We start from the raw sequence: 14,242 nt of genomic DNA, 5'->3' as shown, positions 1-14,242 counted from the left end.
TTCTGTAACCCACAAGTAAGGTTACTAAGCCCCCCTGAGGAATATCGTGACACCATAGGATTTAGACAATGAATGTAAGAAACTCTTCAAAAACACTTTTTAATGCATATAGATACATATGGGTTGGATGAAGACTGTTGCCTTAGTGTGGATGGAAAAATGGAACAATGGAGTTGGGTGTGAAGCTAATCTTCACAAACACAGGTTTCTGAAAGCAGTTATTCTTTGAGGGTGTGGTGATTGTGAGTAGGCTATAAAGTTATACCATAAATGGAGCTTGAATTATATAAATACGCAAGAATATTGCTCACTATATTCGTAACTGATTTACTGATATGTTTTCATATATTTGTCACATCTCTTTTACATTTACATCACCGAACCAATATCCTGTTACGTAATGTCAGAGTGTGTTGAATGAGCGTACAGTAAATCAATAGCAGGAATAATTGCTATGATAAGATGGACAGGGACTCAGAATCCACGGCTCCCCGTCGTGCCTGGATTCCTGGCTCCAAAATATCTCTGATAGGCCAGCTGGTAACCATAGCGATGGGCAAAGAAGCGACAGGGAGAGTAGTCCTCACATGCCTCCGAGCGCCTCTCCGCTGGAGACTTCATTGTTCTGAAACACAGACACAAGTCAACTACAATCACAGTCAACCATTATGAAACACAGGTAAACAAAGAACACAGAGGCCAACAGTGCCTTCAGAAAGTATTCATATTCCTTGACTTTTTACACATTTTGTTATGCTACAGACAGAATTCTAAATGGTTTAAATTTATATATTTTTTCTAAAAACATGTTTTTAGAAATGTTAGCAAATATATTTGCATTTAAATACAAAAATATCAATTTACATAAGCATTCACATCCTTGAGCCAAAACATGGTCACTCAGGAACATTCACTGTCTTCTTGGTAAGCAACTCCAATGTAGATTTGGCCTTGTGTTTTAAGTTATTGTCCTGCTCTCAGTGTCTGGTGGAAAGCAGACTGAATCAGGTTTTCCTCTAGGATTTTTTTTACTGTGCTTAGCTCCATTCCGTAAATGTTTTATCCAGAAAAACTCCCCAGTCCTTAATGATTACATGCATACCCATAACATGATGCAGCCACCACTATACTTGAAAATACATGGAGTGGTACTCAGTAATGTGTTGTATTGGATTTGCCCCAAACATAACACTATGTATTCAGGACAGAAAGTGAATTGCTTTGTTTTTCAGTATTACTTTAGTGACTTGCAAACAGGATGCATGTTTTGGAATATTTGTATTCTGTACAGGCTTCCTTCTTTTCACTTTGTCAATTAGGTTAGTATTGTGGAGTAATTACAATGTCCATCCTCAGATACTCCTATCACAGCCATTAAACTCTGTAACTGTTTTAAAGTTACCATTGGCCTCATTGTGAAATCCCTGAGCAGTTTCCTTCCTCTCCGGCAACTGAGTTAGGAAGGACGCCTGTATCTTTTGTAGTGACTGTGTGTATTGATACACCATCCAAGATGTAATTAATAACTTCACCATGCTCAAAGGGATATTGAATGTGTGCTTTAAAAACAGAAAAACAACATCTACCAATAGGTGCCCTTCTTTGTGAGGCATTGGAAAACCTCCCTGATCTTTGTGGTTGAATCTGGGTTTGAAATCCACTGCTCGACTGAGGTACCTTACAATTATCTGTATGTGTGAGGTAAAAGAGATGAGGTAGGCAATCAAAAATCACGTTAAAACCAATTATTGCACACAGAGTCCGTGCAACTTATTATGTAGCTTTTTTTAGCACATTTTTACTCCTAAACTTATTTAGGCTTAACATAACAAGGGGTTGAATAGTTATTGATTCAAGACATTTCAGCTTGGACATTATGGGGTATTGTGTGTAGGCCAGTGATCATGTGTGTGGTACCTCCTGTAAGTGCTGCCTCTTGATGGAGTGTTGTAGGCACTTCCCCTCTGTGGACTCTGTGGCTTGATGAATGAGTTGGCTCGGTATGGACTGACAAACACATCTGGAATGCAATGGAATTAAATGAAACCATTTTATTAGAAGAAATTCTCAACAGGGGCGGGCATATAGATTTCAGTGACAAAATCATATTGAATTCACAGAATGGCCTAGTTAGTCTGGAATTCTAAATCAGATGAAATAAAATACAAAAAATATACAAATATAGTGTTTTTATAATACATCAAATGTGTGGGCATGTTTTACTGCCATAAGAAACTGAAGGTCAATCACCTTCAAAGGATTCCGTGCTTTCTTGAGAATCTGTGGAGAAGAAGGGGAAAGTTATCCGTGACTTATCACTGTAGATCACCAGGTTTACTAAAAACATTCTGAATTGACGTAGTGTTGATTTGTAGTAATGTACCGTAGCAGACGCAGAGAGAGATGGTGACACACAGGGCCACACACTGGAGGAGAGTCCTCATCCTCACTCTGGCGGTCTGTCGGTCTCTTGGTCTGCTGGAGAGAAGACATGTTCAAATGTGTCATAATACCACCACCACTATGAGAGAAAGAAGGCATGGAGGGAGCGCATGACGTTACTGTACGTTAGGGACTGTGACTGAGCTATAAAACAAGTGAACTGGCGGTAAAGATTCTACATGGGTCTGTATGTGGGTTCATGTACATGTTAGCGCAGCCCTAAATCCATTGACTACACACTATTTCTCAATGTCAACCAAAATAGTAATATCTAGGCCTATACATGTATGTATTTCTAGAGTAGAGGGCAAAACAAATTCCCAAAACCAATGCTATTTTTGTGTGACTGGATTTTAAGGTCCCTCATGTGATGTACAGACAGGAAGTACAGACAGAGTTTCTATGGGCATACGAGGGTGTGAAAAAGTATTCATCCCCTTTCTCATTTTCTCAACTTTGGAATATTTATGTTACTGAATGTTATCAGATCTTCAACCAAAACCTAATATTAGATAAAGGGAACATGAGTGAACAAATGACCAAAAATTTACATTCATATTTAATTTATTTCATAAATAAAGTTATGTAACACCCAGTGCCCTTGTGTGAAAAAGTAATTGCCCCCTTACACTCAACAACTGGTTGTGCCACTTTTAGCTGCAATGACTCCAACCAAACGCTTCCTGTAGTTGTTGATCAGTCTCTCACGTCGCTGTGAAGGAATTTTGGCCCACTCTTCCATGCAGAACTGCTTTAACTCAGCAACATTTGTGGGTTTTCAACCATGAACTGCTCGTTTCAAGTCCTGCCACAACATCTCAATTGGGATTAGGTCTGGACTTTGAGTAGGCCATTCCAAAACTTCAAATGTGTTACTTTTTAGCCATTTTCATGTACATTTTATTGTGTGTTGACCCAGCTGCACTACAGCTTCTGCTCACAGACGGATGGACTGACATTCTCCTGTAGAATTCTCTGATACTTAGCAGAATTCATGTTTCCTTCTATTATGGCAATTCACTCAGGTCCTGAGGCAGCAAAGCATCCCCAAACCTTCACACTACCACCACCATGCTTGACCGTTGGTGTAAGGTTCTTACGGTGGAATGCAGTGTTTGGTTTTCGCCAGGCATATTAGCACCCATGTCGTCCAAGAAGTTATACTTTTGACTCATCTGTCCTTAGAACAGTCTTCCAAGAGTCTTGATTATCATCCAGGTGCTTCCAGGTTTTTTTTGGCAAACCTGAGTCAAAGTTTTGGACAGATCCCATTATGTCTGGCAAAAACCAAACACACACACACACACACACACACACACACACACACACACACACACACACACACACACACACACACACACACACACACACACACACACAGTGACCTTGCCAGTTTTCTGACACCTGTACAAATAGCCATCCCAGATGTCAACAAGACCCCAACCTTCCGAACAAAACCATCCATGTGCCCCATGGCAGACCCTCTCTGTCGTCTCCTGTGTTTGTAGGGTTTGGATGACAACCTGGTACAACGCCCCTCCTTTACATACCCAACGGCACACGTCACCCCTCCAGGCATGGGGCACAGCTGGCCCACAGGGAGGGAGCTCACAGACCTAACAGGCAAAATGGTTACGAGGATATCAAGCAGTGGGTGTGTGTGTGTTAGTGAGGTGCTGACAGCATCGTCTGCAGCCTTTTATGCGTGTCTGCAGCCTGGAAGGCACATGCAGGATGCTACTCACCCACAGAACTGCACCACCAGGCTAATGACCCCTATTCACTCAGCACTCAGTAGCACATCAAACAAACTGGACCCATGCATCTCACTGTATTACTATTTTAATGGATAAAAGTCTGTTTGTTTTGTTATTTACAGTTACACTTCATTCTCGGCTGCAAAAAGTGACAGCCAGTATTTACACCTAAACATTAACCTACTTTATGGGATTTCTGTTAGAGTTAAGTCAAAGTTACCTACATCAAATGTATATCTTGTTTTTAGTATATTGTGGATAGTATATTGTTAGGTAGCTATAAACCTATGAGATAGTTGTACTTACCCTAAGAATGTAGTTATGGTGTCAACTCTGTTGGTAAAGTTTCTTCCACAATCTCTCTCTGTCTTTCTCTCTGGTTGATATTTCTTTATTCTGTATAGCAAGGCTTATATACTTTTATACCTCTTCTCCCCCCACCCGTCTGTTTACCCCTACTCCCTCTTTCTCAGCCCTCCCTCTCTCTTTCTCCTCCCTTCCTCTTACTATCAGCCCATTCCACCTCCTCAATCAGACCACACTTAACTCACTCTCTCACTCTCTCTTCTATAAACATACTCACACGTTAGCTGAAAAACAGATTATGGAAAGGTGGAGTGGAATGAAGCAAAACAGACAGGGTGTAAACAGAGAACGAGAGCGGGATGGAGGAGAGGAATAGAGAGGAAGGCCAGTAGCGGAGTTACCTGCTCTATCACAGCCACCTGACAATATTTACTGCTGTTTACCAACATGACAGCATGGCATGAAAAGAGCAAGTAGCATACAAACTCCACACGGACTGACTCCACTATTTATCATCAACACTTTATGAAAATGTCATGTAGAATTTTGACTATAGTGCCAGTCCTTGTCCTTTCATGTTTTTGACTGCCAAAGTGTTCTTAACTGCATAGTGGGGTGATGCATTTATTATACTAATCATATCTAGGACTATTTGAGTATAGTTCTACAGTTGGTTGTATGTAATAGCCACTTTAGATTTCAGCTCAGATGAGAATATAAATCCCTTATGCAATCTCACTTATGTAACCTCATTCACACCCCTTGACTTTTCCCACATGTGATTGTGTTACAGCCTGAGTTTAAAATGTATCAAATGTAGATGTTTTGTCAGTGGCCTACACACCACACCCACAATGTCAAAGTGGAATTATGTTTTTGAAAATGTTTACAAATTAATACAAAATGAAAAGCTGAAATGTCTTGAGTCAATAACTCGGACTAAATAAGTTCAGGAATAAAAATGTGCTTAACAAGTCATGTAATAAGTTGTAATGGACTCACTCTGTGTGCAATAATAGTGTTTAACATGATTTTTGGATGACTACCTCATCTCTTTATCTCACAAATACAATTATCTGTAAGGTCCCTCAGTTGAGAGGTGAATTTCAAACAACGGTTCAACCACAATGACCAGGGATGTTTTTTCCAATGCCCCGCAAAGAAGGGCACACCTACCACATTGGTAGATTGGTGAATATCCCTTTGAGCATGGTGAAGTTATTAATTACACTTTGGATGGTGTATCCATACACCCAGTCACTACAAAGCTACGGGCATCCTTCCTAACTCTGTTGCCGGAGATGAAGGAAACCATTCAGGGATTTCACCATGAGGCCAATGGTAAAACAGTTGTGATAGGAGAAAACTGAGGATGGATCAACAACATTGTAGTTACTCCACAATACTAATCTAATTGACAAAGTGAAAGAAGGAAGCCTGTACAGAACACAAATATTCCAAAACATGCATCCTGTTTGCAAGACAACGTGGCACATTACTGAGTACAACTCTCCAAATGTTCAAGCATAGTGGTGGCTGCATCTGTCACGACTTCCGCCGAAGTTGGCTCCCCTGCCTGTTCGGGTGGTGCTCGGCGGTCGTCGTCGCCAGCCTACTAGAAGTTGGCTCCCCTGCCTGTTCGGGCGGCGCTCGGCGGTCGTCGTCACCGGCCTACTAGAAGTTGGCTCCCCTGCCTGTTCGGGCGGTGCTCGGCGGTCGTCGTCGCCGGCCTACTAGAAGTTGGCTCCCCTGCCTGTCGTCGTCACCGGCCTACTAGAAGTTGGCTCCCCTGCCTGTCGGCGTCACCGGTCTACTAGAAGTTGGCTCCCCTGCCTGTCGTCGTCACCGGCCTACTAGAAGTTGGCTCCCCTGCCTGTCGTCGTCGCCGGCCTACTAGAAGTTGGCTCCCCTGTCTGTCGTCATCACCGGACTACTAGAAGTTGGCTCCCCTGCCTGTCGTCGTCACCGGACTACTAGAAGTTGGCTCCCCTGCCTGTCGTCGTAGCCGGCCTACTAGAAGTTGGCTCCCCTGCCTGTCGTCGTCACCGGCCTACTAGAAGTTGGCTCCCCTGCCTGTCGTCGTCACCGGCCTACTAGAAGTTGGCTCCCCTGCCTGTCGTCGTCACCGGCCTACTAGAAGTTGGCTCCCCTGCCTGTCGTCGTCGCCGGCCTACTAGAAGTTGGCTCCCCTGCCTGTCGTCGTCACCGGCCTACTAGAAGTTGGCTCCCCTGCCTGTCGTCGTCACCGGCCTACTAGAAGTTGGATTACTCATATGTTACGTGTGTATGTTTTTCGGTGTTCGTGCTCTGGACCTGGTAACCTGTGTGTTGTGTTGGTCCACATTTTCCTCGCCCTGTGTTGTTGGGCATTATTCTCAGTGCGATATTAAAAGTGCACGTCGTCCTGTGGAACTATATGCTATCTGCGCCTGATTCTTCCCTCACGCACCAAGTTACCCGTGACAGCATCATGTTATGGGTATGCTTCTAATCTTTCAGGACTGGGGAGTTTTTCAGTTTAAAAAATAAACAGAACGGAGCTAAGCACAGGCAAAATACAAGAAGAAAACCTGGTTCAGTCTGCTTTCCAACAATTCACCTTTCAGCAAGACAATAACCTAAAACAAGCCAAATCTACACTGGAGTTGCTTACCAAGAAGACAGTGAATGTTCCAGTTTTGACTTAAATCTACTTGAAAATATATGGCAAGACCTGGAAATGGTTGTCTAGCAATGATGAACAACCAATTTGACAGTGCTTGAATTTAAAAAAAAATTATATTGGGCAAATGTTGCCAATCCAGGTGTGGAAATCTCTTATTATGGTTTTCACATATAGTCCTCTTTAAAATAACCTATATCAGTCCTCTTTAAAATAACCTATATCAGTCCTCTTTAAAATAACCTATATCAGTCCTCTTTAAAATAACCTATATCAGTCCTCTTTAAAGTGAACTCAGGTAAAAATGTTTAAAGAGCTAGATTTCAGTTCTCGTTGTATTCACACTGCCCTTGCCTTTGAATGAGGACTCAGCTGTCTGTTCACTGCCTGTTCACTCCGCTACCATCCAGAAGGCGAGGTCAGTACAGGTGCATCAAAGCTGGGGCCGAGAGACTGAAAAGCAACTTCTATCTCAAGGCCATCAGACTGCTAAACAGCAATCACTAACTCAGAGAGGCTGCTGCCTACATAGAGACTCACTAGTCCCTTTAAACAATACCACTTTAATAATGCTTTCATATCTTACATTACTCATCTGATATGTATATACTGTATCTTAAACCATCTATTGCATCTTGCCTATGCCGCTCGGCCATCGCTTATCCGCTCATCTAACCACTAGGCTACCACTAGGCAGGGTAGCCTAGTGGTTAGAGCGTTGGACTAGTAACCGCAAGGTTGCAAGTTCGAATCCCTGAACTGACAAGGTACAAATCTGCTGTTCTGCCCCTGAACAGGCAGTTAACCCACTGTTCCTAGGCCGTCATTGAAAATAAGAATTTGTTCTTAACTGACTTGCCTAGTTAAATAAAGGTAAAATACAAAAATGTATATGTACATATTCTTATTTCATCCCTTTAGAGTTGTGTGTATTAGGTAGTTGTTGGGGAATTGTTAGATTACTTGTTAGATATTACTGCACTGTCGGAACTAGAAGCACAAGCATTTCACATTAACATCTGCTAACCATGTGTATGTGACCAATAAAGTTTGAATTTATTTGAACTATTTTTCCAGTTCACTTCACCTATTTTGTGGTCCAAATCCCCTTTGCATTCTCATTGCTATGTTTAGAAAGGAACCAAGGTCTTTTTCCAACATTCCCTCAGTGCCCTGTGGGTTTTACAACCTGCAGATTAAGCCATTCCACATCAGAATGTGTTATTGGAAAGCTAGATATACTCTACCATATACCTACTTACATTTTGGAAGCTAATAGATAGCATTTAGTTAAAAGGTGAGACATAATAAGTATAATCAGAAGATACTATTAATATGCACATTTGATTGGTAACAGAATAAATAGCAGAATAATAAATGCAGATTAAATAATGCTACAATTGGAAAATGTACACCTAATGTAGGCTACTGCTCCTTTAAGAGCTAGAATACATTTTGAACCTTATGTTGTGATTCTTCCCATGTATGGTTTTGTCTTCCTACACTATTCAATCCCCACAATCGATCAAACCGTTTGTGAAGCCCTTTTAGCCTACAGATTACATATTCAAAACAAATAATCTGAACTAAAAACTCCACATATATTTTGGAACGTCTGTGCATCCTTGACAGTCGCTAAGCAATTTCCAAAAACCGCACGCACACGTATTTTCCGCGAACATGCCCAACATTATTTTCTTTCTTTTGTGGCAGCAATGTGAGTTGCTATGGCAAGGTAGGTTAGTGTGTGGTGCGGGATTAATTACAAGCGAACCTGTGGAGTTTTGTGTTCACATTGCCCTAAAAAGGGGAACCGGACCACGGAATTCAAGCGAACTGAACTCTCAGTTTCTCTTCGGGGCTTATTTGAGTGGTCTGAGTTCCTTTGGAGTGTTTTTACTGCACACAAAGTTAAGCAAACCGCACTAAATTCACAACAATTGACTGAAAGGGACCAAGGGTGAAACACCCTTAAAAGAGACTTACCCAGAAAGACTCACAGTTATAATCACTGCCAAATGTGCTTCTACAAAGTATTGACTCAGGGGTGTGAATACTTATGTAAATGGGTTATTTCTGTATTTTCATTTCAACAAATTTGAAATTAAAAAGAAAATCTTAAAACATTTTCACTCTGTCATTGTGAGGTATTGTGTGTAGATCGGCAAGAGAGATAACATCTATTTAATCCATTTTGAATTCAGGTTGTAACACAACAAAATGTAGAATAAGTCAAGGGGTATGAATACTTTCTGAAGGCACAGTCAAAATTAAGGCAGGGGCGTAGGCACAGGTTGTCACACAGACGTTTGGTGCTCTGGTTCATACAGGGTTAGTGATGTGGTCATATTAGGGTTACAACACTGGGTATGAGCAGTCGTGCTGAAGTTGAATATCTAATGGCAAAATTAAAGATCCTATTTCCTTCTACAAACATCAACAGGAAGGAGAGAGGCTGAAAGAAAAGGGAGAGGGATCATAAGAGAGAGAGAAATGCAACAAGACAAACATGAGAGGGAGCATATGTGTGTATTTATGTTATTTTTGTCTTGCTTTCACTGATATTTATATTTATTTAAGAGCTTTGGAACACGGCCAGCTCATTACAGTGCCAAGATAGTCTTGTTTGATTTAGATATTTTTTTCAAAACATCTAGGGGAGAGACAGCAAGACAGAGGCAGAAAGAGAGAGTAGGCGGGAAACAGAAAGAAATGGAGAGAGTGAGAGCATGGAAATATTGACAGCGGTGTCCATGCTTTTTCACCATCTCTCGCTCTTTTTTCCCCTTGTCTTTCTTTACTCTAAACTAGTGGTATATTTCCCCCTCTCTCTCCTCTTGTCTTTTCTCTGCTCTCTCTCCCTCTCTTACTCTTTCTTACAAGCTCTTACTCTCTCTTACACGCTCTTACTCTCTCTTACACGCTCTTACTCTCTCTTACTCTCTCTTACGCAATTGCTGTCCTGTTTTCACCTATCACCCTCTGTCTTTTTACAATCTAAATATTTACCTCAAGAGAAATGTTCTGGATGTCATTCCAAAAGAAAAGCCACAAAACAAACCGTGCCAGATGCACCCTGCACTGTATAAATGAAAAACAGGATGAGAGACAGTCACCCGAGCCGACGGGTCCAGTTGTGACTAACATAGTGCACCTGTGTGTCTGGCTCTAAAGCCAGCGTCTGGACCAAGACCCAGTGACAGTCAAAGTGAGAGGGAGAGAGAAATTGTTTTCTTGACAATGCCACACACTCAATGTGGAAGTTAGATTACCGTAACCCAACACATCAGGTCTCAAAACATTCACACTCAAGACAGTCTTCTCTCTATTTGAAGCTGTCTAACAGGTTTAGGTCTACATTGGGGCTCTATCGGCTGGTTTTCTGGTCAGTGCGAGAACAGAACCCACAAAAACACTGGGCTAACATTCACTCCAAACCCAAACCCATAACCAAGCTTCTATAGTAAAGCCTATCTTGGCCAACACTTGTGTTTTTCCAGCTATTTTTCCAACATATTTTTGTAATAGTCGTTGCTATGATTCACTGTCTTAAGTTATTAGAGGACAGTAGACACATTTAGCTGCAGACTCAATGAAATGAGGAAATACAAACAGTAAACAACAGTGTGATATCATGCCGTAGCTCCACCAATACGTCGTCCAGTGGGGGATGTTACAAGACTGGACATATGCAGACATTACTTAAGACCGTCTCCCTACAATGGTCCCACTACTGTCCCAGTCCCTAGCTGGCCTGTGACAAGCCTGCGTGGGCCTTGTGCAGGGTGGAGTGAAAGTTTGCTAAGTTAACGCTTCAATTCATCAGAACTGTAAAGTATATGCTCTTCAGGTTTAACATTTCAGCTGGCTCTTGTAGAATATGCATTCGACAGGTACTTGTTATGCCAGAGTTGTTATTTTGATGTGTGCTATTTCTCCTCTTGCTTGGCCAATAAAGTATGTTTATTCAGTCCCACATCTCAGCAACAAACACGTCTCCTCTAACTGTCAGTGGGAAGGAGGAACAGGCAGCTAGCTGAACATTGCCAAATCCAAACATCTCTCTCTCCACCGCCCAACAGGTTATTACTTAAACACCAATTATACATTATTTCCTGAATTAATTCATTGTGTTTTGTCTGCCATTTCCTTTTAAATTACTTGCTCTACATTCTCTTGTATACGCCCTTTGTGAATTATACAAAATCAAGGAGGAAAAACTATTTATTACAGCAATATCTCTGTGCAGCTTTATCAACAATTATGGCAGGGTAGCCTAGTGGTTAGCGCGTTGGACTAGTAACCGGAAGGTTGCAAGTTCAAATCCCTGAGCTGACAAGGTACAAATCTGTCGTTCTGCCCCTGAACAGGCAGTTAATCCACTGTTCCTAGGCTGTCATTGAAAATAAGAATTTGTTCTTAACTGACTTGCCTAGTTAAATAAAGGTAAAATACAAAATAAATAATAATACTTACCATAATATGGTGTTCCTGGATGTTTGGGCTCGCTAGACAACGGTTTGGATTTGTCAACGTGACAGCATGTCTGTGTATAGGATACATGTGCAAGCTGTTAAGGTTTATTCGAGGATGGGGTTAATTGTATCAATAAGTGGGGTCAGTCAAGGAGAGAGGTAGACTTTGAAAAGTGCGTGTATGCATACAGTATGTGTGTGTGAGTATAGTTCTGTCTGCATTCCACAGTTTAATCTAATTCTATTCCTTGTCTGAGATCACTATCCAACTTTCTCTTTTTAAGTAATCTCAGTCTCTCTTGCCTCAGTTTCCCTACACTTCCTCAGTACCAATATCAACAAACTGTCCTGCACAATGCCAACACTCATTCTACCCTGTCAGCAGTTTAAGGTGCATACATACACACTCAGACATATCAAATACCTAAACAGACAGTGCAGTCACAAGAATATTTAACCACATCTTGTACGTGGATTTAATCACACGTTTGGTACATTCACAAACACACACATTCACTGGAACAGAGATACACTGACACAAGACAGGATAAAATATGGTGTCAAATGCCAACAGTACACACACAGAGACATATGCAGAGAAGTTTGGACACACCTACTCATTCAAGGATTTTTCTTTATTTGACTATTTTCTATATTGTAAAATAATAGTGAAGACATCAACACTTTGAAATAACACATATGGAATCATGTAGTAACCAAAAAAGTGTTAAACAAATCAAAATATATTTTAGATTAAGATTCTTCAAAGTAGCCACCCTTTGCCTTGATGGCAGCTTTGCACACTCTTGGCATTCTCTCAACCAGCCTCATGAGGTTGTCACCTGGAATGCATTTCAATTAACAGGTGTGCCTTGTTAAAAGATCATTTGTGAAATTTCTTTCCTTCTTAATGTGTTTGAGCCAATCAGTTGTGTTGTGACAAGGTAGGGGTGGTATACAGAAGGTAGCCCTATTTAGTAAAAGACCAAGTCCATATTATGGCAATAACAGCTCAAATAAGCAAAGAGAAACAACAGTCCATCATTATTTAAGACATGAAGGTCAGTCAATCTGGAAAATGTCAAGAACTTTGAAAGTTTCTTCAAGTGCAGTCGCAAAAACCATCAAGAGCTATGATGATTGGCTCTCATGAGGACCGACACAGGAAAGGAAGACCCAGAGTTACCTCTGCTGCAGAGGATAAATTCATTAGAGTTAACTGCACACCTCAGATTGCAGCCCAAATAAATGCTTCACAGAGTTCAAATAACAGACATACAGTATGTGAACATCAACTGTTCAGAGGAGACTGCATGAATCAGGCCTTCATGGTAGAATTGCTGCAAAGAAACCACTACCAAAGGACACCAATAATAAGAAGAGACTTGCTTGGGCCAAGAAACACAAGCAAATCTGTCCTTTGGTCTGTCCAAATTTGAGATATTTGGTTCCAACCACTATGTCTTTGTGAGACGCAGAGTAGGTGAACGGATGATCTCTGTGTGTTTCCCATGTGAAGCATGGAGGAGGAGGTGTGATGGTGTGGGTTGCTTTGCTGGTGACACTGTCTGTGATTTATTTAGAATTCAAGGCACACTTAACCAGCATGGCTACCACAGCATTCTGCAGCGATATGCCATCCCATCTGGTTTGCGCTTAATGGGGCTATCATTTTTATTTCAACAGGACAATGACCCAAAACACACCTCCAGGCTGAGTAAGGGCTATTTGACCAAGAAGGAGAGTGATGGAGTGCTGCATCAGATGACCTGGCGTTCACAATCACCCGACCTCGACCCAATTGAGATGGTTTGGGATGAGTTGGACAGCAGAGTGAAGGAAAAGCATCCAACAAGTACTCTGCATATGTGGGAACTCCTTCAAGACTGTTGGAAAAGCATTCCAGGTGAAGCTGGTTGAGAGAATGCCAAAAGTGGGCAAAACTGTCATCAAGGCAAAGGGTGGCTACTTTGAAGAATCTCAAATCGAAAAAAACTATTATTATCAAAACTATTATTCTACAATGGAAAAAATAGTAAAAACAAAGAAAAACCCTTGAATGAGTTGGCGTTTCCAAACCTTTGACTGGTATTGTAGATCGTTAATCGCCCATGAGTTTGAAAAACCGAGATATGAGTTTTTAAGCGATATTGCCCGGCCTTAATCTCACCACAAGCTAACATTTAAAAGCAGTCACATGTGTCTCTAACTCCTCTGTCGACATAGGTCTAGTATAGTCAACCAGTTTATGCTCTTGATGTCCATTATCCTATAAACCAATGTATTTGGCGCTAGTCAATTATAAGTCTGGAATCTTATGCCACTGTGCCTCTTTAGGGGAACCTTTAGTGGAATCTACTTTGAATAATCTCAAATATAAAATATATTTTAATTTGTTTAACACTTTTTTGGTTACTACATGATTCCATATGTGTTATCTCATAGTTTGGACGTTTTCACTGTTATTCTACAATGTAGAAAATAGTAAAAAAATAAAGAAAAACCTTTGAATGAGTAGGTGTGTCCAAACTTTTGACTGGTACTGTACATAAAATTGCACATTCACATAAAGAATCATGGCTTTCATAAAAGGGTGGTGA

At 41.2% G+C, this 14,242-nt stretch overlaps 1 protein-coding gene across 2 annotated transcripts; it reads right to left on the bottom strand.

Moving 5' to 3' along the window:
• Positions 1-83: 83 nt before the first annotated feature.
• On the bottom strand, positions 84-4,615 carry LOC135554251 (matrix Gla protein-like). Of its 2 annotated transcripts, none has more exons than XM_064986422.1 (5): positions 4,506-4,615; positions 2,384-2,475; positions 2,251-2,280; positions 1,918-2,020; positions 84-625 (listed from the first exon to the last, which is right to left on the bottom strand). In XM_064986422.1, the coding sequence occupies exons 2-5, from the start codon at positions 2,442-2,444 to the stop codon at positions 475-477; spliced, it is 345 nt and encodes a 114-aa protein (XP_064842494.1). In that variant the 5' UTR covers positions 2,445-2,475; positions 4,506-4,615; the 3' UTR covers positions 84-474. The 2 variants fall into 2 exon arrangements, with proteins under 2 accessions (XP_064842494.1, XP_064842495.1); XM_064986423.1 differs by having other exon boundaries at positions 2,384-2,478; positions 4,506-4,612.
• Positions 4,616-14,242: the final 9,627 nt, after the last annotated feature.

The sequence above is a fragment of the Oncorhynchus masou genome, chromosome 14 (genome assembly GCF_036934945.1).
Source record: "Oncorhynchus masou masou isolate Uvic2021 chromosome 14, UVic_Omas_1.1, whole genome shotgun sequence".
NCBI lineage: Eukaryota > Metazoa > Chordata > Actinopteri > Salmoniformes > Salmonidae > Oncorhynchus > Oncorhynchus masou.
Note: the sequence above shows the minus strand (reverse complement) of the source record. Positions and strands in the feature narration are given on the sequence as shown.